The sequence below is a fragment of the Gorilla gorilla genome, chromosome 12, assembly GCF_029281585.2.
Source record: "Gorilla gorilla gorilla isolate KB3781 chromosome 12, NHGRI_mGorGor1-v2.1_pri, whole genome shotgun sequence".
Taxonomy (NCBI): Eukaryota; Metazoa; Chordata; class Mammalia; order Primates; family Hominidae; genus Gorilla; species Gorilla gorilla.
The window spans coordinates 84,785,813-84,812,435 of NC_073236.2; the positions used below are offsets into that span (position 1 = coordinate 84,785,813).

Consider the following 26,623-nt stretch of genomic DNA (forward strand, 5'->3'; position numbering starts at 1 on the left):
TATAATGCAAACATTTCCATGTCTTTAAATATTTTGCTGCTGATTTTTTGTACTTAGTGTTCCTTAGTATGGGTATAGTTTAACCAGTCACTTTGCTATTGTTGGACCCTTAGATTGTTCCTTTGTTATTGATAAATAATGCTATTAACCTCTTTATATTTAAATATATCTTACATATCCCTGAATTATTTTCCATAAATCAATTTGAAATAAAAACCTAGGTTAGTGGGTATGAGCATTTATAAGGGTTTCTATAAAAATTGGCCACCAGAAAAGTTGTACTAATTTTTACCCTTTTATCAGAAGAAGAAAACACCCATTTCTCTACTTTCACCAACAATTCATATTGCTTATTTTTTGATAGATAATATTTTTACATTATACAAAATGCAAAAAGTACAGAGACAGTCACACTTCTTCCTCCCTCTCTGTTGTCCAGCTGCCTAGTGCTGTTCCTAGAGTTATCTACTATGATTCGTTCCTTAAATATTCTTCTGGACATTCTGTACTAGGTATTTTTTAAAAGCCCTTTACCAGTTTGATAGGTGCAAGTAGTACTTGCTTTTTTGATCTTTGATTATTAGTGAATGTGAACATGTTGGCAGTTTGTATTTCTTCTGTGATTTTTGCTTGTTCATACTCTTTGCCCATTTTTGAATTTAGGTGTTCATTTTTTTTCCTGATTTTATGAGAGTTCTTTACATATAAAGGATGTAAACTCTTGTGTTATAGTTTTCCCTCAGTTTTCTAAAAGATTTTTAGTTTACATTTCAGTGGACATTTTCAGTTTTCACAAAGGAAAATATATTTTTTATTTACTTATAGTTTTAATTTTACACTTAGTTCTGATCTATTTAAAATTGATTTTGGATACCGATTAGAGATTATTTTACCCCACGTATTTTTTTTGGTGTTAGAGTTGTTTTCCTATTCCCATACTCTGATCTAGCTCCCTAGGGCCAGGCAGCAATCTTGTGGAAAAGCCAGAAAGTTAATGTTTGCCAGATTGCCTTCCATGAACTGGGCAATCAACTGTAGACTACGGGTGTTGGTGCCATCTAGTGTTGTAGATGGAAGATCAAGTCTGTGGAATGATCTATAATTGACTATGTGGAATAAATTCAGTTGGACAGAGAAATTTAGCGAGCTGTGAATATCGTTTTGCACTAACAGATGAGTTTAAAATTTTTATAAGCAATTTTGAATATTGACATCTTGTACCAAATCAAACAAATGCTTTAATCGTACTACTATAAACATTATGAAATGACCTTAAAGATTCCCCCCATACCTGGATACTTAAATGAAGACATTAAAGTTTAAGAAGATCTGTTTAGAGCCTAGTGGCTATTAATTCTTGAATTCAGAATTTAAAAATGCGTGCTTGAGGCCAGGTGTAGTGGCTCACGTCTGTAATCCCAGCACTTTGGGAGGCTAAGGCGGGCAGATCACGAGGTCAGGAGATCCAGACCATCCTGGCCAACATGGTGAATGCTCGTCTCTACTAAAAATACAAAAATTAGCTGGGCTTGGTGGCACGCACCTGTAGTCCCAGCCACTTGGGAGGCTAGGCAGGAGAATCACTTGAACCCGGGAGGTGGAGGTTGCAGTGAGCCAAGATCGTGCCACTGCATTCCAGCCTGGTGACAGAGCGAGACTCTGTCTCCAAAAAAAAAAAAAAATGCTTGCTTCAGCAGCACATACTAAAATTGGAATTATACAGAGAAGATCAGCATAGCCCCTGTACAAGAATGACGCATAGAATTAGTGAAGTGTTTCATATTTTTATATAAAAAATTTTTAAAAATGCTTTGGGTGTTTAAGAATATTTGTATGTTCTAGATTATAATGTAAGAAGTTAGCATATTAGTTTTCATAAATAGTGTCACTTTCAGTTTATGAATTTTAGTATTCATTTTTGGTACCTTATGTTAAATTTTTTATAGACTTTAAAATGCTCGTTGTTTTGCTATTTTAACTTGTACTGTCATTCATTTTCTAGACTAAAATCTTTTTCCAGTTAAGATTTAATTCAGTAATGTTGAAGTGCTGTAATTTAGTCCATAGAGGGCATTATATTACAGCATATGGTAGGGTTTTAAAAATTAACTCCTTTCAGTAATGAAACATGTTAATTTCATACCTTTGTGTAGCTCAGAATAGTTAAATTTTGAAATAAGCTTAAAACTGCTGTGTAGCTATAATTGTTTCTTATTTTTTAAAAAACATGCCTATTTTCTGTGGCTGGAAAGTATAAATTATTTTAGCTCTCAAGAGCAGTGTACATAAGCAGTCTCTAACTTTCAGAGTAGCATTTTCAATCCAAATGATTGCTGCTTTCCCACCCTCTTTCCCTTGCATCTCTAAATGTTGTAAAGAAAAACGAAGCAAAACAAAAACCTGAGTTTTTCCTGGGTGCAGAAGTAGAGGAAAGAAAGAAATGGAAAAGGAAGAATGTCTTAAAATAAGAGCTGGCTGGGGTGGACTTAACACCTTGCATAGTGCTGCCTGTTCTAAAATCTAAAATATAACTTTCTACTGTCTGAAATCTTGCCAGTTAGATACCACCCCCCCTACACCCTCCCCCTCAAAAAAAACCCACCAAAAAACATACACAAAGTTTCTGAGGTCATAAAAGAGTTTCTTGTTTAGTAGGAATTGATTTATGCATATTTCCTACTTAAGAGGTAAGTGCATGAAGGAAACGAGAGTTTGGTTTGAGATGTGAGAAAAGAAACCGTGTAGGTAATTTTACAGCATATTACCCTTTAGAGCTTATCCCTTCATAAGGTGCAAAGGAAAGACATTATGGATATGTATTTGGGGAAGTTTTCATCTTTGATTTTTTTGTCATGCTTGGGAGAAGGGGATACTGGGGACATGGACATTGAGGAGTGGGAAATTGCCAAATATGAACTTTGAACAGTTTATTTCAAAAGTTCTGTGTAAAGCTGATTTTGAGTTCAGGAAAAGGAGAATACTTTCCCCCTCTTCTCCCCTCCACAAACACACAATATGAAATAGGGCTTAGAATTCATACAACACTTTTATTGGCTTGCAGTATAAATAAAGGAGTTTTCTGTGGCCTCTCCTTTGTGAGCCTTTGCTTTTATGGGAAAAGAGGTTCCTGTCTCAAATAGTCAAAATGCCATTCTGCAAGTTGAGACATATGTGCTCTACTTGAAAATTGTCCTCAAAAGAATTAATTTTTTTAAAAGTTAGGTAGTTGAAGGAAAACAAAATAAATGAAGATAAGTTTTTAACAGATTTATGTCCTTTCTTTATTTGACTTGTTAAGTTGGGGTTCAGTGTGGAATAGGACCTATAAACTATGCAGATGTACATTTTTCTCAGCTGGAAAATAATAGAACTATACAGCAACGACAATAGTTTGTGTATGAGAGGGGGCAATTCTGTTTAGAAAGATTGGGTTATTGCCTAGAGTTGAATGACTTAATATATGAGCTTTCTTAGATGTGCCTTACTTGTCTTGTTGCTTCTAGTTTGATTGTTATTTTTAGCATACTGATAAGTAAATAGCACTTACATAGTGCCTACTTTTTGTCAGGCAATGTCCTAAAGCCTTCCATTTTTAGTAGAGATTATATGATTTTCATAATAAACATAGCCCATCTGGCTTTACATCTTTAACGAATTTGTGTCATATCAGTTTTTCAGATTTAAGCACTTTTTTGCTTAACTTGCCAAACTTAAAACAAGTCTAGTTGAAAAACTTTGTAAGAAAGAACTGGGCAAAATGTCAGTTGATTTCCACAAGCTAGTTTTCCTTGTACACTTACAAAGACCATAAAAATTAAAGAAGTAGATGTCACTATGTAGGCTGAAATGTTTACTAAACTTCAGGGCTCCTATTTTGACTTTTTAATCTGTCAGGGGTGCTATTAAGTATGTTTAATGTTTAGATGAGTGGGTATGTTTTATTACACATTCTTGCGCCTCTCAGACTTTTTTCTTTAATTGTTAAGCCAAATCAAGTACCACAGAAGATACAAGTAGTCTTAAGTGCCGAGTAACTTGATCACAGTAAATCTTTTTTCTTCTCCTAGTGAAGTAATCTCTGACTTGAAAATAGTGTTTGAGTACTATAGTTGAGTGTTTTATTCTAATGCTACTTATTTATTGGCTTTCAGTTTTAAGAGACTTGTTATTAGAAAGTCAGTATTTTGTATTTACTAAATAGTTTGAGATTCTGAATGTTGCGTGGAGAGGCCAGACATTTTCAGGCCATGATATGGCTTGATGACCGGGTTCTCAAATATCACATTATGCAGGGGTTCAGTGAATAAAGTTTAAAGTTAAATATTAACTCGAGCTGAGAATACTGGGCTCTTTTAAAAATTACTTTTCTTTATTTATGTTTGGAGTTAGAGTGGCAGATAGGGAAATAAATGTGTCATTGATATTCAAGCCACTTCCTTTTTCCCCTCTCATTTTCCTAATTTTAGTTCTATGTTTAACTCTTACATGTTTTGTTTTTAGTTTTTTTGGGTACATAATAGGAGTATATATTAATATCAAGCCACTTCTGATATTAAGGATTTTGCAGCCCACAGATAGCAGGTTCCAGAAAATATTATCTCTATTTCATTTTAGCTATACAGTCTTAAGTATGTATTTTTGTACATAGGCTACGTATCTTACAGTATTTTCGCAAATTGCATTTTAAAATATTTTAGCTGATTTGTTAGTGCCTTTTCTGTTTAGGCAGATATAAGTATCAGGTGAATTGATTGTGGAACATAAGTAGAGACACTGCATTGGAATGAAAATCAGTTTTATAAAGTTGAACACAGATTTTAAAAATGCTGTACATAGATTTGTTTTTATATTTTTCAGCAAAATTTTAGGCCAGGTGTGGTGGCTCATACCTGTAATCCCCGCACTTTAGGAGGCTGAGGTGGGAGAATTGCTTGAGCCCAGGAGTTTGTGACCAGCTTGGACAACACAGGGAGACCTCATCTCTAAAAAAAGTGTAAAAATAAAAAATTAACTGGGCATGGTGGCACATGCCTGTGGTGACTGAGATGGGAGGATCGCTTGAGCCTGGGAGGTTGAGGTTGCCATGTGACCAATGATTGCACCACTGCACTCCAGCCTTGGTGACAGAGCGAGACCCTGTGTCAGAAAAAAATAAATAAAATAAAATTATAGTTTGCTTTTATGTCATTTTCCCATGGCAGATTATATCATTAGCCCATGAATATATCTCCCCAAGCTAAGAATCTATTAATACTGTCTGTAGAGGTGTCTAATAAATATTCAAAGATTGAGTTGGAGCAGATGATGATTAAGAGTAAGTGTATGTTTGTAAGTCTCTGGATTTCCATAATTGTAAAAGAGGAAAAAAGATATTAGGAAGATTAAGTTGCTAAAGTTTTCTGTTCAAATAATATGTTCAATAAACATTAGTAATTTGACTTTTATTTTCTGTTTATCCCTTCATAAGGTGCAAAATGCTGAATGTTTTACGTCTTAATAAACTTAGGAGCAATTAAGGAGACTCATCATTTCACAAGCTTGAAATTTAGGCTATTAATATTTGATCAGTCCATTTTTATCTTATCAGGTAACCATTAATTTTAGAGTTTTAAATGAAACTGAAAACCAGTAGCATAATTCGACCATCTGTTAAAAAAAGAAAGAAAAAAAACTGCATATGGCTTTAATTGCATTTCAGATACATTCAGTGGTTAGTTCTAAGAACAACCCTTATTTCCTTTCTTTTGGTAGCCTGCCCTCTCCCTGCAAATGCAGCTCCATTTGGTATGAGCAACAAGGCAAATGCCTAAAACAATCAACAGATAGAAGGAAAGCATTAATGCTGGAGTATTAGTAGCCTAGTTACAGATTGCACTGCGTCAGACTGTTCCACACCCAGAAGACGTCAGGTGACTTCAGTCCTGCTGCAGTTGTGCAGCAGAGGAGACTGCAGACTTCGGTTGAGGAAACGGGTATTTCATGTCTCAGGGAGTAGGTTTGTGCAGTTACAGCTTTTCTGTTGGTATGCATAATTAATAATTGGAGCTGCAAAGCAGATCGTGACAAGAGATGGACGGTCAGAAGAAAAATTGGAAGGACAAGGGTATATCTGCTTTTTAATTTCTTATTCAGTTTTTATATGTGACCACTAATATATTTCTATGAATAAGCTTTGGAATTTAGATATTTTGGATTGAAAGTGAAACCTCTGAAGAGTTGAAGTCTAAAGGATTAAAACGGCTATCTCACGTGTTTTTACATTTGGTTGTATACCAGAAAATGTCATGCTGTTCTGTTTCACTGGCATTCGGTTTAGTCTTTTCAGTCCTGCCGTTTAGATTCTGTTCTCTAATCTTGCACATTGTAAACAATATAGATCTAACAGATTTCATTTGTTCGTCACTTGGATGTGGTAAATACACATTGCTGTTTTTGTGTTTCACAGTGACATATTTTCCGTGACTATTTTAAAAAACCTTACTTGGTGTAGTTGAAATTCTGTGCAAAGGTTTGTAGGTAGCAAGATATTGTGTTTGCAGTAAGCCTCTTCTTTGAAAATCTGATTTGAACCTTTAAAATTATTACCAACTTTCTTTTAATCAGATTATGTGCATCTTGAAATCATTCAAATTACACAGTATAATTACACAGTAATTTTAAATGCATGTCTATATTTAAGTCACTAACCTTTGTCCTTGTAATAACCAATCAGTGATTTTGATCCCTTTTCCTCCCCCTTGAAAGCCCAGATCCTTTCAAATCTCAGTGGATCATTGTGTAAGAATTTAAGCCTGTAAATGGTAAAATGTTGACTAGAATATTTAAAGAATATTTTATTATGTAGATGGTTAAATCTACCTTTTTTTCTTTAAAAGAAGGTGGTAGGCTGTATATCTGACCACTTATAATAAATTACCTTTAAATTATTAGAGCTATTTTTAAGTAGTCCAAATAGACATTCTACATAAGCAGTTTTTTTCCTGGCTACATTCAAGTTTTATAATTAAAAAAAATTATTTCCTTCTAGCAGGATTGGCAACAATATTTCTAAAAGTATGTAGAGCTAATTACAGTAACTTTTACAATATCTTTTTAAAAATTTGTTCAATAAAGACGTGGGGAAAAGGTGAATTTAAGATTGAGACCATATTGAGACATTGGTAAGATTTTATGGTTGCAACCTAAAAAATAATAGAAAACAATACAGCTTTGGGTTTTGCCTTTAGGATTTCTTTACATGTGAATTTAAAGAGAAGGATTTTTATTTCTTCATCCTGTTAGCCGTTGACGTTACAGATTGATGAATTGATATATGGTAGCTTTTGCTAAGTGAAAATGATACAAATGATAATAATACAATAAATACAGGCCTTAAAAGTAGGTGAAAAGTCGTATCAGGGCTCATTCTGCAACTATTAAGGTTCTTTATTAATAAGTCTTAAATCATTAAATAACATCTTAAGTTCTTTATTTGTTGAAGTAATTTAAAGGTATTATGAGACAGGAGAAATTAAGATCCAATGTAGTTCATATTTTTTCCAGAGATTTGTTTGATTATTTTTAGGTACTCAAATGTAAAATTGAATTTACTCCTGAATATCTCTGGGGAGCCTCACTTTGTAAGTGGAATGGCCTAATATTTTTTAGTACCTGTCTGGCTGTTTTGGTCGGTAAGATTAACTTTGCCTGTTTTTCTGATTCAGTGGTTAAATTATATTTTAGTATTTTCTCTATCAGCAGACAATTTTAATATTACAGAGTAATATTTAAGATTACAGAGTAAGGTTTAAGTTGGAAATCACTGAGAAGTTGGAAGCTGTCATGGAATGAGTTTTTCCTCATTTAAAAAAAAAATAGTTTGACAGCAGAGAAGGAGCCTAATCTAGGGTCTAGGTAAATTTTAAAAATATACTTAGGCATTTTTCTACTGCATTCTCCCCCTGACCACCAGTATAGCATAGTGACAGATTTGAGAGATGCTCTGATTTCAGTGTTCTTTAAAAGGTGGTGTGTGTGTGTGTGTGTGTGTGTTTGCTTGCCGATTAACTGGTATTTAAGATACTCGATCTTTCAGGCTGAAAGCATTAATAATTTGCATTCTTTTATATATTCTTCATATTTTCTGTTTAGTAGGATACTTATGACAAATGACATTTACATAGTATTCGATTACTGGGGTTATATGGAAAATTTTGATTAAGGTAGTCAAAAGATTTTTAGGAGCTTAAAATAGGAAGGAATGGGTAGGCCTAGGGATTTGGATGGGGTAGGAGAATGATATAACCACTAAAAAGCTATAGTTGAGACAGTAAATAACTTTTTGGGTAGAACAGAATATTTAGGACAGGAGTTGAAAGATAAGATTGGTGTGGTCAAGGAATGTAGAAAATTTAGATGAACTAGATTAGGTTTCCTCATACTTCTCTGTAGATGAGAATCATCTAGTGCTTCTTAAAAATGCAGATTCCTTGGGTCCTGACCTACCAAATCAGATTTTGTAGGGCCTGGCAATCTGCATATTAAGCATCCTGGTGTAATTCATATTTTTGGGCAAATTCGGGAAACAGTGATCTAGGGTTTAAGCCTTGGTTCTGGTATATTTTGATTTTGGCTAGAATAAGAAACTTACCTTTTTGGTTTTAATTTACTCATTTGCATGCTGCCCAGGGTTCCAGTTGAGAGGTTCTCTGGTTTTATGGAAAAGATACCCTGGGCCAGACCGCAGAAGACATTGAGTTTTGGATTTGATTGTAAAAGAAATAAAAAGGATTTGGAAGTTTTAAAGTAGGGAATGGTAAATGATAGCAGTTGGTTTAGGGTGCTGCATAAGATCAACTGGGGGAGAATAACCTATAGCCACACCAGTTAGGATGACTGTAGTTGTGCCCAGATTTAAAGTAGATAGGCTTGAATTTGGCCTGAAATAGGAAGGAAGAAGAAGCGGCAGATTTGAGAAATTCAAGGAAGGAATACTTGGCATTTGGTATAGATTTGCAAGACAAGGATGAGGTGTAAAGACTCAAGGGGCAACATGAAGTTTGAATTAGAGTGAAATATTGGCAATGACAGTCCTTTAGTATTAGTAGAAATAGAGCTAAAATAGAAAAGATGCCAAGTTGAGTTTCAGACACTTTGAATTTGAAGTGATGATAGAACATCCCGGAAGCTCAGATAAATGACAGGTTTAATGATAAAGAATTGGGAGTCAAATGCAGAGTGAGGCAGGTGAATACTATGTGAGGAGATTCGCATTGAAAGAACTATTAAGAAAGGAAAGCCTAAAACCTACGTTATGGAGGTCTGCGGCTTTAGGGAAAATGAGGAGGTTCTAGAGCAGTAAAAGAAGCAGGATAGTGTAACTGATACTAAGGGGGGAAAGAATTTTCAAGAAGGAATGGGCAATTAAATACTTAGAGAAGCTGGTTAATATAAGTGAGAAATGGATGTGAATCTTGTTAAATTTTAAAAGTAGGTGCAACACTGTTCTTTATTGTTACAGTACTCTTTGGATTTGTCAGTTAATGTGCCAGAGGTAATCTTTGAGAGAAGTTTCTGTAGGATAGGGAAAGAAATGTTTCTAGCATTAAAACTTAATATAATTATATCTCAAGACAAACTAGTTTTGGACCATTTCTGCAGCATACTTCCGTGTAGAGATTCTTTTAGGGCTCTCTGATCTTTACTTATGATAAGCTACTTTCATTTTTTGAAAGCCTTGAATAAAGCTCATACTGACATTTTGGTAGAGAGTAGCAGGGGTCTTGGTGTTTGAAATGCCTTACTTGGGAAGGCCAAAAAATGCCCAACAAGGGAACTTTGGCATTAATTAATTATGGGGCCTACTGATTGGAACGACTCTCCTTTCAGTTCTAAACTTTGTTAAAACCGAATATTTAGGCATTCATTAGATACATTTTCTAGATCTTGGGTTAGTAGTGCAGCACTACATAGGTATGTGTTATAGAGAATTTAGAAGGTAAGTAGAAGAGTAAAACTCACATCGCATAGAGAATAGTTTTGGGGCATCTTTTTAACAGGGTAATGTGTGTTGGGAGGGTTTTGTGGTATATTTTATTCTGTAGTCTTTTTCCTCCATTAAGTATTTTTTAAATACTGTACGCTATTTTAATGACTACAATATTTTAATTCCATCTAGTTAAATCAGGTTATTGCTAAAGTTTTGCAAGTACAGGTTGAACATCCCTAATCTGAAAATCTAAAAGCCAAAATGCTCCAAAGTCTGAAACATTTTGAGCACTGATGTGATACCACAAGTAGAAAATTCCACACATAAATACTTAACACAATCTTTGTTTCATGCACAGAATTATGTAAAATATTGCATAAAATTACTTCCAGGCTATGGATATAACATGTAGATGAAACAGAATAAATTTCATGTTTAGACTTGGGCCTCACTCCCAAGATACCTCATTACGTATATGCAAGTATTCCAAAATATTTCCAAATATTCCAACATATTCTAGTCCCACATATTACAGGAATACTCAACCTGTAAAAACAATGCTAAAATGATTATAACTGAATATAAGTCTTTGTTTCTATTTGTGATTATTTCCAAATTTCTGGGTTATGTTATTTAGGCTTTGGGCGCCTTTTACAAAACTGCTTTCCAGAAAGATTGTACAAATTGTTATTTTCATCAGTGAATGTGAGTGTCTATCATGGATCTGTGGCTAAGGTTAAATAGTATGTATTCCTTTCTTACAGTTTTTACCCTAAGATAGCTATTTCGTCAGTGTTAACTCATTAAATTACTTGATAAGAACCAGCTTTATATTGTAAGATGTGTAAGCAGTGGGAGCAATGGTGGAAATAGCCTTTCTATTTTATTTACCCAAGTCTGTGTACTCCTTATCCTTACTAGGGCCCCTAACTGATCTTTCCACTAAATGATGTGTGTCACAGCGAAATTAAAATTACTCTTCCGAAGTGCAACTCTAATCATGGCACTTAAGGGATTTTCCTTTACTTACTTTTCAAATGAAGTTTCTTCTGTCTATCCTGGATGTTTGAAAGGCATTCCATGGCCTAGCCCCAACCTTTATAATTTCGTCTGTCATTACTCCCTGTCGCTAGCCACACTGAAGGACTCGTTTTCTAAACATACCTGTTCTTTGCCTTTGCTTGTGTTTTTCTCTCCACCTTGAAGGCCCTTTCTTCCCATTTCATTTTGCTCAAGTAGTCCTTATCAAAGACCCGGTTCTCCTTGAGGTGTTCACTAAGTCTCCCTGGGGAGGTAGTTCAGTGTTCCTCACTCCCATCTCTCAGTTTTCATTTTGTACTTTTTTTTTCCCCCCTAAGGGAAGGGCATGAGGGGTTTCATTTTGTACTTTCTATTACAATTATTTATACATAAATATCTTGGCTCTTTTTCCAGCCTCCAAATTTTTTTGAAGGCCAAAAACAGTGATGGCTTCATCACTGGGTCTTCTGATTGACTTGGTGCAGCTTGTCAATGAAGGAAAAGGCTGAGAACTCCATTTTTCAGCCAGGTTTACTTCTGGCCTTAAACCCACATAAATTTTTGGAAAATTTTAAAATATGATTTCAAGTGGGAGCAATTAGAAAAAGGATTCCCCCACTTTCCCCCTTCTTAAAGGAACAATTCAGCAACTGAAGGAACTTCTGTAGATTCAGAATTTTTAGAGTATTCCTGCAGATAAGGCATTCTATTAATCATTTATTCCAACTTTCCTGTTTTACTGAGAAGGAAACCAAGAAAACGAGAGATTTAAATATTTGTCAGGCCCACACAGGACCATGCCACAGGTCCATGGTGGCATGAAGCCTTTGTTTTTATTTTATAATTTATATTTGCACTTGAATAACCAAAGATTGAAAAGTATATAAGCTAAAACGGCCCATGTTTTGATATTTTATTTGTGCATAGTCTACTTGTGGCATGTTATTGAATGTCGTATACTTCTTTCGTATTGTCCTCACTGCAATAAAAAAGGCAGGCAGTTGTCTGTCACACTAATCATGGAAGAAGGTAGGTGTGGTTAGTCATTTAGTACAGGTATTGTCAAAAGGTTAAACCTAGTGGGAGTTCTCTGGGCCAGGAGAATAATTTCTTTTCATCTTTCAGGATTGGATTACATGCTGGGGTGTAGGCAGAATATCTAGGCAGAGAATAGAATTCTTAAATTTGTTCTCTGGGTGTCCCCTAAGTTCCCTTTTTATGTACAGCCATCTCAGTATCTGCAGGAGATTATTTCCAGCCCTCCACCCCGCGTCCCCCTACACCATGGATACCAAAATCCACAGATGCCCACGTCTCTTATATAAAATGGTGCAGTATTTTCGTAAAACCTACGCACATCTTGTTGAGATCATCTCTGAGTTACTTTTTACAATGTAGGTAGTTGTTATATTGTTCAGGGAATAATGACAGGAAAAAAGTCTGTACTTGCTTAGTTACAGATGCAGTCATCATAGGTCTAGCTACATTTTTCCCTCCACAGTTAGTTGAATCCACAGATGTGGAACCTGCAGACATAGAGGGCTGACTGTATTCACTTGGTCCCATCTCTGGCTAGAATTTGGGCTAAGGGATGATGTTTAATTTAGGCAATACTTTTCTTTGCATCCTTGGAGCAGTGATCTGACACCACATTTATACTTATTTCTCTGCTCTATCATGAATAAGGCTGACATATTACTGAGTGTGTGTGTATTTTTTTTAATCTGCTTCATGACTTTCAAGTTTGTTTGATTCAGCTGCCCCTTAGGCATTGGACGTATTATAGACACTAAAATATTTTGTGTCGTCTTTCTTCAAATACTATATCACTACCATATTCTATATAACATTTTCTTATGAAGCTCAAAGCAATTTAAAAACTGAAAAATTACCAAATTATCAAATATTAATGATTATTTGTACTGTTCATTGATTCGATGAACATTTATATTGTGTGTACAACAGTTATATAAGGTTATGGAAGAAGACATATAACTGATTTACTTACTAGTGAGGTTCATTCTGTGTTTTGAACTAGTAATTTGCTTTGAGCTCTTCCCCTCCCCCAACTCCAGTATATTAAGCTTCATGTTTCTAGAGTTACGGGACAGTATGTTTTCCATTTAGTTTTTGTTAGTAGAAAATAGGGTTTTGAGCAGTAACCTCAGGCTTCTAAGACTTGTTGCCTACTTATTTTAAGCTTTAGATGGGCCAACAAGAAGGAAAATTTAAACTATAGTAAATTATACATTGAACCAGTTTATTTTCTAATTTTAGGTTTCTATTTATGCAGGTCTTGATCAATTCTAGTAACTTAATAACCACATGCTTATCAACATGTATCAGAAATACAAACTTGTCATAGGAGAAGTTCTCATTTTAACATTCTTTACAATTGAAAAATCGTTAAAGTGAGTGCAGGTAGGGAGAGTCATGTATATCCAACATACTTAAAGAGAAGATATTTAGCTTTACCTTAGAGAAAATGAAATTAAAGGTAGGATTATTCTGTAAAGAGAAAATTATCATGGTTTAGGAAAACTAGGAGTGCAAAATTAGAACTGTTTTCTGCCCTTTTTTGCTTGTTTTCTCCTAGTAAAGCTGGAAAGAGTGTAGGATTATGGGAGATATTGAAAACTACATGAACTAATGAAGTAAACTGGTGAATTTAATTATAAATGAAGCATCTGTGGTGTTATTGAACTTCACTTTTCTCTTAGAGAAATTCGTGTTATCCTTAGAAGACGGCAAACAGCCATAGGTAGTTTTTATGTTTCTGCAACATATTTGAGGCATTTTCTACTTGAAATATAGGAAAAAAAGACCACTGGCTGGGCCTTGTAGCTCACGCCTGTAATCCTAGCACTTTGGGAGGCCACAGTGGGAGGACTGCTTGAGCCCAGGAGTTTGAGACCAGTCTGGGCAACATAGGGAGGCCCTGTCTCTACAAAATTTTAAAAAATTAGCTTGGTGTGGTGGTGCACGCCTATGGTCCCAGCTACCTGGGAGGCTGAGGTGGCAGGATTGCTTGAGCCCAGGAGGTCGAGGCTGCAGTGAGCTATGATGATGCCACTCTGCTCCAGCCTGGGTGACAGAGGGAGACGCTGTCTTAAATAAATAAATAAATAAATAAAATAAGATTTGATTGACTTTATCTTGGCACATAAAAACCAATAACTATGAAAATAAATTTATTTTAGTTCATTCTTAACATAGTTTAGTTTATAATCACAGCCGTGCGTAAGGTTTTAGAATACATAGAGGATGAATCAGGTTTTTGGGATTTAGGGGAATGTAATTTTTGCCACAAAATTGTATACTAGCACAAAATGGCTTCTTTTGCTTTATGGTTGAATTTCACAGTGGATCATATATAATGTCCCTTTACAAAAAATGTTCAGTGGTTTAAAAATGTACTTTCCTGGGGGCTCTTCCTAATCTTTTGAAGTGAGAGGCTCTGTTTTGAAGTGCCTGTTGGACTGTCAGTGTTTTTTGGAGCAATTCTCCAGCATCACCCACAACATTAACTTTGTGGAATTTCATGTTAATAGGAAGATTTGCAATTTTGCACTGTTGATTTGGGTGGTTTTATCTGACAAGACATTTAGGTAATGAGTGACGCTGGATGGTGAATTTAAACAGTAAGCGATATTTATGAGCTTGGATTAATTTTGAAGATTACTTAGTGGATGTTTTCTTATTTATGAAAATTTTCTTTCCTATGCAACTTCATAACTGCAGGGACCATTTAACAATACTAAACTTGGGTAAGAGAATCTTGTACTCCTCAAATAGTGTTGGTTACTAGAGAGCTAGAGACGCATATTTTTAAAATCACAAACCATCTTTTAGTTCATGTTATGTGGGGAAAGGAGTATGTGTGTGAAAACACACTCGGTGTTTAAAACGATTTTAATTGTAAAGGCCATTTGTTCTCAGTAATAATAATAAGGTTCTATCCTGGGTGTAGGATTGGTTTTTTAATAAAATGAATAGTAAACATTGACTTAACTTCACATCTTTATGTTTGGCTTCTGTTTCCTGGAGATTTTCTAGAAATGGTATTTTCATTGCTTTATATGCTGTGTTTGTCAAGTTTATTGCTTATTTAAAAATTTTAATATCATTCTTAAATTCACCAGTGTCTTTTTTATCTATTTTTATAGTTCATATGTAATTACATAGATTGTTATTTATAGTATAAATTTATTTTTAAGGTGAGAACAATTCAGATTGCTTCTAGAAAACAATTTAAACAAAACATGGTTTATTCCTATTATTGAATCTCTTAAGGAAATTTATTGGTCTCACCTATAACTCTACTCGTAGTGTTAGTAAATTGTGTCTCCTGTCTCAATTATTTAAACTAAGGTAGAAACAGCATTTGGTATTCTCAAGTAGCATAAAAAGAAACTTGAGTATTAATATAGTCCTTTAAATACAAAAGGTATAATAGAGTGAGACCTTCATGGTCAGACTTGAATTTCAGTTTGTAACCCTACACAATTTATTTAACAATATGTTTACATTACAAATGTACAAATACATTTGCATCACATATGTAATGCAGATAATACTTTTTAGAGTTGTTATGATTCCAGGTAATGTATACAATGTACTCAGCACAGTGCCTTGCTCAGACTGGGAGATGACAAAATTATTGTAGAAAAGGGAAGTATAGAAATTTTGCTGATTGTTTATTAGTGCTATTTGTTTGTCATGTAAAGTGTTATTTTCTTAGGTGTGGTGGTTCAAATTTGCCAAAGCACTGTAACGTTATCAAAGTAAGACAGGAAAGATTTAGTGGAAGAGACAAGGACCTGAAATTTTGCATGTATCTGTTTAAAAACTAGTTAAAGGAAGAGGAGATAGCCAAGACAGATGCTGGTTTGCCAGGTATTTGGTTGAGATACTTTTGTAGCAATAACAGGTACCCATCAGCCTGAGACGTGCTAATTGAAACCTCTTTAGATATACTTTCAGAGAAAGTTGAATTCACCTTTTTTAAAAAATCAGGGCTTAGCTAAGCATTACATATAATATTTGATTGCCTTTCTTGACCTTATCTCTTGAGCTTTAGTACCAGTGTGTTCAGTTTACCAAGCATTTCCATATGTGAAATTTCAATTCAGCTTCAAATAATTTCTTAGGTGGGTATTATTTTTCTAATTTTACACACAGGGAAACAGAGATTACATTATCTTCTCAGATCATATTGATACTAACCTGAAGGAAGAAATAGGACTCAAAAGAAATAGGACTCAAGCTCCTCTTAATGTCTTTGTGAAGAGAGCTAAACTCTGCACAGATCCTTTTTGTGGACCTTCACCTGTCAGTTTTTTGACAGGTGAATGCTTACTGTGTTGACACAAAAGCTTTCTATTACGTAGTACTAAATGTTCAATTCTGAATTCTAATGACTTTTCCTGGCATTTGGGAAGAATTTGATTAAGGGTTGTGATTCTTAATAAATATATAATTACTTATTATAAACATGGTTGTGAAAAACAACTGAAATTTTAATACCGTTCTAATATTTATATATTCATTTATTTCCTATTTAACTGCCATTCTTATTCCTCACCTGGCATTATTAAAGAGAACTTAATATTTGCTTTTGCTTCAAAAGTAGGTATTTTTCTGCCAGCCATTCCCTGTCCTAGTATTTTTAGGAACAGCCAGTTTAACTCCCCCCTGCCCCGCCTTCCCAGACAAAAGCTTTTTAAAATTGAAACCTGACTTCGGGCTGTTCAAAGAAGAATGTAAGAATTTGATTTGAGGCAAAATGTAATTGGATGACTTCTGCACGTAAGGCATGCACAATGCAGGCTGACACTATTTTTAGCTATGGCAGATGACAGTTTGTGATTACCAAATGTAGGCAACTCTTCTTACTGTGCATTGAGCCAGAAGTTTTTATTTTAAAGAAAAGATTTAAGTGTACTGAGTTATTTTGAATTAAAATTTTATTTTGATAAAGATGCTATTACACACAGTCATTTTTCAGATTTTTATCTTGGAAACAAACGGCAAGGACTGCAGGGCATAAATTGCTTTTTTCTAAACTACAAGGGTTTGTTAAAATTGATGAACATTATTTTTAGCAATTCATAAGCATTCCCCCAAAGTTGTAAATGGAAAAGTACTGCTAAATTCATCTCAGATCTTTGAAAGGATGTTTAATGAACATTTTGTATGAGTAAGGTTGAGGCCACAGAATAGGATTACCTTGTATGATTAACCCTTTATTCTGCAGTATAGAAGGAGACTTGAGGAACCATGAAAAGTTAAACTTTCCTTGTATAAACTCTTTGTCTTAGTTTTGGTTTTTCAAAAATAAGGAACCACTAAAGTGATTACCGAGGAATCCAAAATTAGCATTTTGGTGATCCTGTAGTTCTTATTGAAAGGTGTCCTTTATTTTAATTTGAAAATGAATTTAAATGTTTCTGTTCTAAAAATAATCTGGCCGCTATTCAGACAGTGCAGCAAGCATTAATGATGTAGGTAATGGGAATATAAAGATGAAAGGCATTTATCAGTTTTCCAGGGTCTAGTAAGGGGAGACAAGCCTGCAAAACAGTGTTTTCTTTTTTATAAATTACCTGAAAGCATTATTTGTTATTTAATAAATGTAGACATCTGAAAATAGTGTAAATAAAATAAATGTTAAGTCTAAAGCGTAGAAACATTTTTTAAATAAATCAATTAGAATTAGTAACCTGTCATAAGGTATTCGTTCATTCTAATCAGTCAACAATAATATTGAAAATTTAGTTGTTTTTGGCTTTCTGCTCAGCTCTGGGGATAAAGTTAGGTAGTAAGACATACATGTTCTTTTATGGAGTTTACAACCTAGTAGAGAAGTATGTTGAAAGGACTATTTTTTTAAAGTTTTAAATCTATTTCCAGGACATTTTCTTCACCCCCTCCCAAAAAAGCCCCCCACACCCTCTAGCAGTCACTCCTCTTCCCTTTTTCCCCAGCCCCTGACAATCACTTATCTACTTTCTGTCTCTACAGAATTCATAACTTGCATATTCAAGGCACTTCATATAAACAGAATCATAAAATATATGGCCTTTTGTGACTGGCTTCTTTCACTTAGCATATGTTTTCAAGATTCATCTGGGTTGTAACATTTATCAGTACAGTAGTTTCCCCCTTATTCTTGAGGGGTAAAACTCTAAGACCCCTAGCGTATGCCCTAGAAACTGCAGATAGGACTGAACCCTATATATACTGTTTATTCCTATCTATACATAACTATGATAAAGTTAAATTTATAAATTAGTTACAGTAAGAAATTAACAACTTTAACAGTGAAATAGAATCATGGTAACAGTATAGTAAAGTTAAATGAATGTGGTGTCTTTCTCAAAATATCTCATTGTACTATACTCACCTAATTTTTAACTGTGGTTAACTGCAGGAAACTCTAACCAGGGAAAGGGAAAATGCAGGTAAGGGAGGACTACTGCACTTCATTTCGTTTTATGGCCTAATAATATTCTGTTATATGGATATACCTTTTTTTAAAAAAATCCATTCATCACCTGATAGACATTTGGGTTGTCTGTCTCCTCTTTTTGGCTATCATGAATAATGCTGCTATGAACATTTGTGTGTTAAGTTTTTGTGTTTTCTAGTTTCTTGGGTGAAAATTCCTAGGAGTGGAATTGCCAGGTAATAAGATAACTCTGTATTTAATTTTCTGAGGAACTGCCAAATTGTTTTTCACAGTGGCTGAATTTTACATTCCCATCAGCAATGTATGAGGCTTCTAATCTTCATCACTTTTTGTTAACACCTTTTATTGTTCATCTTTTTGATTATAGCCGTCCTAGGGGGTATGAAGTGGTATCTCATTGTGGTTTTGGTTTGCATTTTTATAATGACTAAATGATGTTGAGTATTTTTTCATGTGCTTATTGGCCATTTGTGTACCTTCTTTGGAGAAATGTCCATTCAAATCTGTTGTCTATTTTAAATTGTTTTTTACTGTTGTAAAAGTTTTTCAATATATTCTGAGTACAAGTCTCTTATCAGAGAATTGGTTTGCAAGTGTTTTCTCTCGTTCTGTGTGGTATCTTTCCACTTTATTTGTGGTGAAAGTTTTTAATTTTAATGAAGTCCAATTTATCTTTTTTTTTCTTTTGTTGTTTCTACTTTTGGTGTTATATGTAAGAAACAATTGCCTAATCCAAAGTCATGAAAATTTACACTTATTTTTTTCTTAAAGAGTTTTCTGGCTAGGTGCTGTGACTGATGCTTACAATCCCAGCACTTTGGGAGGCTGAGGCAGGAGGATTGTTTGAGCCCAGGAAGCTGAGGCTGCCTGCTTTTGCACCACTCCACTCCAGCATGGGTGACAGAGTGAGACCTTGTCTCAATGACAATAACAACAACAAAAAGATAAGAAACAAAGATAGAAGAGTTTTCTAGTTTAAGCTCTTAACTTTGAGTCTTTCGGCCGTTATGAGTTAACTTTTATGTGTGATATGAAGTAGAAGAATCCAACGTCATTTGTTTTGCAGTTGGATATCCAGTTGTCCTAGCACCATTTGTTTAAAAGACTGTTTTTTTCTTATTGAGTTGCCTTGGCACCCTTGTGAAAGTCAGTTGACCATAAATGTAATGGTTTATTTCTGGGTTATCAGTTGTATTCCACTAATCTACCTGTTTGTCCTTGTGTAACTACTCTACTGTCTTGATTACTGTATCTTTTTAGGAAGTTTTGATATAGGGAGGTTCGAGTCCTCCAACCTTTGTTGTACTTTTTCAAGTTTTTCTTGATTTTTTGGATCCCTTATATTTCCATATGAATTTTGCAATTGGCATGTCAATTTTTGCTAAAAGACAGCTAGGATTTTGATAGTGTTTGTATTTTAGATCAATTTGAGGAGTGTTACTGTCTTAATGTCTTTCAATTCATGAACAGGAGTCTTTCCAATTATTTAAGTCATCTTTAATTTCTTTCGACAGTGTGTTATGTATAGTTTATATGTCTTGAAATTCTTTTCACTGTATTCCTAAGTATCTTATTTTTTCTATGCTATTACAAATGGAATTATTTAATTCATTTTCAGATTGTTCATTGCTAGTGTATAGAAATACAATTTTTGTATATTGATATTGTGTCCTACAGCCTTGCTGGACTCTCATTCATTATTTCTAGTAGCTTTTTGTGGATTCCTTAGAATTTTTAAAATACATACAACAGACCCTCATATCATTGTTTTGTTCAGTGTTGTTTCGTTATAATGTGCATGAGGAAGAGAAAAAAAAACAATTCCTGGCTGGGGCCACTGTCTGTATGGGATTTGTATGTTCTCCCCATGTCTGCATGGGGTTTTCTCTGGGTACTCTGTGGTTTCTTCCCACATTCTAAAGATTTACACATTAGGTTCACTGGTGTGTATCAGTTGTCTCATAATGAGTGTGGGGGTGTGTGTATGAGTGTGCCCTGTGATGGAATGGTGTCCTGTCCAGGGTTGGTTCCTGCCTTGCACCCTGAGATGTCAGGATAGGCTCTGGCCACCCGTGACCCAGAACTGGAATAAGCAGCTTAGAAAATGAATGAATGAATGAATGAATACAGATTATTATAAAATAAAAACCCATAAAGTATATAATAATCATGCAAATGCACAACAATAAATGATGCAGTATGAAGGCACTTAGAGATCCCTCCATATTTGTTGTTTCTGAACTGTGTGGTGGTGGCAGGAGGTGCTCCTACCACAGTATTTGCTTTGCAGACATTTGTTCCTTGATTTAACCCACCACCACTACAACCACCATCACTGATTCACCAAAAATTGTGTTTTAAAAAATCTTTCTTAAATGTATATATAGCTTACTTTATTTCAGTGTTTAATAGTAGAAGTGTTTTGAGTCTTTATTAAGATTTTTTTTTTTTTTTTAGAGACAGGGTCTTTCTGTGTCATGCAGGCTGTAGTGTAGTGATGTGATCTCAGCTTGCTGCAACCTCCGCCTCCTGAGTTCAAGTTATTCTCCTGCCTCAGCCTCCCGAGTAGCTGGGATTACAGGCACCGGCCACCATGCCCAGCTAATTTTTGTATTTTTAGTAGAGATGGGGTTTCACCATGTTGACCAGGCTCAAACTCCTGACCTCAGGTGATCTGCCTGCCTTGGCCTCTGAAAGTGCTGGGATTACAGGCGTGAGCCACTGTGCCCGACCTTTATTTAGAATATGATGATGTTTTTGTGACCAGAAATATGCCATAGAAAATGAAGTCTTGTTTATATAAATTAGCCTATGGTAAAATTGGTTCTGTTACATGTCATTTCACTTAAAGTTGCAGTTTCCAGAAAGCTATCCTCAACATTTAAGTGAGGATTTACTGTATAAGATCATGTTATCTTTATATAGAGTTTAATCTCTTCCTTTCCAATATGGATGCCTTGTATGTCTTTTTCTTGGCCAGTTGCACTGCATAGCACCCCCAGGACCAGAAGTGGCAAGAATGGATGTACTTGTCTTGTTCCTAGTCTTAGGGGGAAAGATTTTTACCATTTAGTTTGATGTTAGCTGTGGGTTTTTGTAGATGCTCTTTATCAGGTTGATAATGTTCCATTTTGTTCCTAGTATGTTAAATGTTTTATCTTGAAAGGGTGTTGGAGTTTGTGAGATGCTTTTTCTGCATCTGTTGGGATGATCATGTGGTTTTTGTCCTTATCCTATTAATATGATTTATTGTGTTGATTGATTTTCGTATGTTTAATCAATCTTGTATTTCTGAGATAAAGGCCACTTGGCCATGGTGTATAATCTTTTTTATATGTTGCTCGATCCAGTTTGCTTGTATTTTGTTGGGGATTATTGCATCTATATTCATAAGGGATATTTATCTGTAGTTTTCCTTTCTTGTGATGTCTTTGTCTGATTTTGGTATCAGGATTGAACAAACTTCTAAGTTAACTAATAAATCTAAATTAACTAATAATTCTCTTGTTGACCATTAGAAGCAACAGTATTTTTCTCAGAAAAACACTATATTTCTCAGAAGGGATTTTAATAAAGTTCTATACATTCCTCCTATTGAGAATCATTTATCCTGTATAAACAATCTTTCAAAATTTTTTTATTAAAACCAATTTGAGGAATCTGTAAGGGACTAGAAATTTTGTTGGCAAATGTCAATTAAGTCAGCCACACTGTTTGGTATCAACTAATATTTTTTTCATTCTTGCAGCTTCACTAACAATCTTTTCAGCTTCTTTACGGAAAAAGATGGAAGTTCTTCTGTACTTTGCACAGTGGGGTTGGTGGCAGTGTAGATTGCCTCTCAGGTGTTCCTATTCTAGGATATATTCATATTATCTTACATGTGACTATCAGTGCCTAGTTGTCTCATTTCTCTTGGCTGTTCTTCCCTTTTTGTTTTCCTCCAGGGCTCTAAAGGGTCTGGTGGCTCCACCAGAGCATTCCTAGTACTTGTTTCAGTATGTCTGTCATGATACCTGCTTTGAGCTACTCTCATGTAGCTGCTTACATATTTTTATTCAGTATGTGTGGGCTTACGTATGTAATTTTCAGAGCTTTTCCATTTATTGAAAAGACCGTGTTCCTAGGAACCATATGACAAGAGGAAAGGAAGTGGTAGGTTAGGGCTTACTATCATTGAGTACTGCTGGGCCTTATACATGACTATTCTGGTATCATTAACTTTGGGAAAATTGACTTGATTCAACGCAGAACACCAGAATCATCAACTTAGTTATATACTGCTAGAATTTTAACTGTTGGCTGGATCCAAATATTTATTAACCTAACAGACAGGGTGTTCTTTTTCCAATAGGAAAGCCTACTGGGAAAAATAACACTCATAAGACTCTTCAGTAGTACCGAATAGAAACAGAATGGGGTGAATTTTTTTCTGATTATAGTCATGATTCATGCTTGCCATTAGAGTGGGACCATTTCAGATGGCACAGAAAAGAGTAAAGAAGCAAGTAAAACTCATTGATAATCCCGTTATGCAGAGATAAAAACACTGCTTAGTAGATATACTTTCAGACTTCATAGTTATATGTTTAATTTCTTTTCTTTTTTTTTTTTTTTTTGAGATGGAGTCTCGCTCTGTTGCCCAGGCTGGAGTGCAGTGGCGCAATCTCGGCTCACTGCAACCTCCGCCTCTCGGGTTCACGCCATTCTCCTGCCTCAGCCTCCTGAGTAGCTGGGACTACAGGTGCCCACTACCAAGCCCGGCTAATTTTTTTTTTTTGTATTTTTAGTAGAGACGGGGTTTCACCGTATTAGGAAGGATGGTCTCGATTTCCTGACCTCATGATCCACCTGCCTCGGCCTTCTAAAGTGCTGAGATTACAGGCGTGAGCCACCACGCTCGGCCATATGTTTAATTTCTTAAGTGAGAATATACTGTGAGTCTTTTTGTAACATTCTGGTTTCATTTATCATTATGGACATGTTTCTGTGATAATGTAGATCTGTATCACTTTTTTTTAATGGCTACACAACATTTCTCTTGCATAAATATACCCTGATTTTATTTAATTAGATTCACATAGTTTTTAAATGTCATTTTTCAACAACTTAATTATAGTTCTCTACTGTGGGAAAGTACTTATCAAATATATTGGAGTAAAGCCCTGTTCTCGGTTTTTGGGTCTAACGGTAGGTGAAATATTCACATTAAAATTTGTCCCTTATTGATTAAACTATCTTGTTAATTTCACTTAGCTTTTCTTCTTGGCCTTTATGATTCATCTTGCATGTTGTAATTATCTGCCTACACTTTGCCCATTTGTTATGCATGCACACTTATAACATTTTGAAGCACTTTAATCAGCTAAGCCTTCAATTTGGCATCATACAATGGAGAATATGAGTTTTTATCCATAGGAATCCTGGGTTCAGATCCATGTTCTGCCACTTATTAATGATGTGATCTGGGTTTAGTCATGTAGGAGCTGGGTTTCACTCTTTCAAGCCTACCTTTCATTAGGTTTGTTTGTTTGTTTGTTTAAGAGATGAGGGGTCTCTGTGTTTCCCAGCCTGGTCTCAAACTCCTGGCCTCCCACCTCGGCCTCCCAAAGTGCTGGAATTACAGGCATAACCCACTTTGCATAGTGGCTCATTAGGTTTTAATAATTGAAAGAGATAATGTTGTATAGGCTACTGCAGTGTTTGGCATAAAGGAGGTGTGGAGATTGGAGAACGTAGATCAGCAATCAAAACATCTATCAGGCTTAAGCGTATCATTTTTCAAACTTTTAAAAAGTTTCTCTCATACAGTTGCCATAATGATAGAGTTTATAATTGCTTGAAAAATTGTAGGAATATTAACTGGTTATTTTCCTAAAGTTTTAATAATGTCTGGTACTTAAGATATTTCTAGGAAGGTTCAAATCAGAAGACTGGTATGAATAAAAATATTTAAGCTTCCTTCTCCCCAAAAAAATCTAGATCTAAAAAGGAAGGAAATATTTTTAAATTATATTGAGCACAGATAATGCCCCAGTAGTAAAACTTCATCGGTTTGGATCCACTGACAGGGAATTTGAATGCAGTACTAATGTGTGTATCTTTGTACTGACTGTGGGTCATGTTAATTCCTTAAGGGAAAAGAGAGATTAGAAGATTAATGCCCTTTATGGACGATAAAACTGAAGGCCAGAGAGGTTGGAGTCGTATCCAAAATCACACAATTGCTGAGCTGGTACATGCTAGGATGTGGTTCTCTTGAATCCCAGTCCTGATATTTCCTTCTACCATATTCATTTAGGTAGAAATTATAGACTAATTATAAATAATTCATATATAGTCGCTACACCTGTTTAGACAGTAACTCTGTTATAATATTAGGAAGTTTGATTAGACATTAATTTATGTTGTACAGTGCAAACCTCTCAAATCTAAAGTCATTGATTTCATGGCCAGGTTTTACTGAGTAGTTTTTAATGATGGTAAAAAATAGCAAGTACATCTGCATTTACTTTAACTTCTCACCAATAGTGATTTTGAAGGTTAATTAATGTTTCTGAGCAGTTTGAGAACCACTTTTATAAAGGAGCATTTGTTCATATGAAAAATAGATTTGAGAGGCCAGGCACGGTAGCCCACGCCTGTAATCCCAGCACTTTGAGAGGCCGAGGCGGGCGGATCATGAGGTCAGCAGATCGAGACCATCCTTCCTAACACGGTGAAACCCCGTCTCTACTGAAAAAACAAAAAATCAGCCGGGCATGGTGGCGGGCGCCTGTCCCAGCTACTCGGGAGGCTGAGGCAGGAGAATGCCATGAACCTGGGAGGCGGAGCTTGCAATGAGCTGAGATCGCGCCACTGCACTCCAGCCCGGGCGACAGTGCGAGACTCTGTCTCAAAAAAAAAAGTAAAAGAAAAATAGATTTGAGGTACACCTTACTTGCTGATTCCTTTGGGCTATTAGCTTTTACTTACCCTATAATAGTAAAAACTTAGATAAGCTTTAAAATTCTTTCCCATATGGTTTATAAAGTAACATGTTTACAATATAACACAACAGTATAGTTTATTAACCTAAAGTTAATAAGTTTGAAATTTTCTTCTTTATGTATTTACTATTTAAATATTGAGTAAGATGATTGTGATTGTGGTAATAATAACAGCAACAAATAGCACTGACATTTATTAAGAATTTATTATATGCTATGTACTCTATTAAGTGCTTTACATTAATTATCTTGCTAATGAAAAATCTAGTGAATCACATCTCAATGAGATCATTCCTATTTTTTTATTGACAAATCATAGCTGTATATATTTATGGGGTACAATATGTTTTGACATGTATACAATGTGGTGTGATTAAATCAAACTTATTAAAGTACCGCCTTGTTACCTATTTTTGTGGTGAGACATGAAATTTACTCTCAGTTATTTGAAATACATACAACTATTGACTGTTGTCACCCTGGGGTGCAGTAAATCTCAAAAGTTTTTTCTCCTTTCTATCTAGAAACTTTAAGCCTTTTGTTCATTCCTATTTTCATATACGTTTTATAGATGAAGAAACTGAAATATAGAGGACTTTAGTGACTTTCCTGAGGTCACGTAGCTCGTAAGTTATTCAACCATTTTTTTAGTCTAGGTGACCCAACTATAGAACCTAAGTTTTCTGTTTGTGTGTATTAAACCACCGTTGTAGGGTACAAAGGGAGCCTCACAGTAAAGAGTGATCTTACCAAGGGCTGTCTTTATCATCACTCCCCTTGTTCTCTCACTGTACCCTCCTAATAAAAAAAAAGGCATTAATTATTAGAACCACTGTTAGCAGAAAGATGCTTACAGTTAGGCCTGTACCTTTAGGTTTTCTAGATCGCATTCATTCTTCAAGACCCAGCTCAGTTTCCATTTACAGTATTTCACAGTCTTAACATTTCTTCCAGTTTTTCCCTTTTCTGAGTTCTTACAGCAGTGCAATGTTTATTTTATACCTTCATTGACTTGCTTTTACATGTCTTATCTTTCCTAGAATTGTAATGTTGGACAAGACCTTCAAGAATCAGAATGAGTTTTCTCATTCTGCTAGGTTGAGTTACTTGAACAGTTTCACCTCATTAAGTGTTTGCTGATTGCCAGAAACCTATCAGCGTTGCTCTTATCTCTTT

General features: G+C 35.0%; 1 protein-coding gene and 1 non-coding gene across 5 annotated transcripts in view; both read left to right on the plus strand.

The window, feature by feature from the left end:
* The window catches only part of RTN4 (reticulon 4), a 78,410-nt gene that overhangs the window by 34,438 nt on the left and 17,349 nt on the right, over positions 1–26,623 (plus strand). Inside the window, exon 1 of one of the 4 annotated variants that reach the window (XM_055377910.2) lies at positions 5,773–6,103. The exons of the other annotated variants lie outside the window; for them this stretch is intronic. Coding sequence (XP_055233885.1) covers positions 6,070–6,103 — 34 coding nt within the window. The 5' untranslated portion in view covers positions 5,773–6,069. Of the gene's footprint in view, positions 1–5,772; positions 6,104–26,623 lie in introns of those variants that run through there. 4 annotated transcript variants of the gene reach the window in all.
* Positions 1,684–1,787, plus strand: LOC115933692 (U6 spliceosomal RNA). Its single transcript, XR_004069546.1, has one exon. It is a non-coding gene; the product is annotated as a U6 spliceosomal RNA (small nuclear RNA).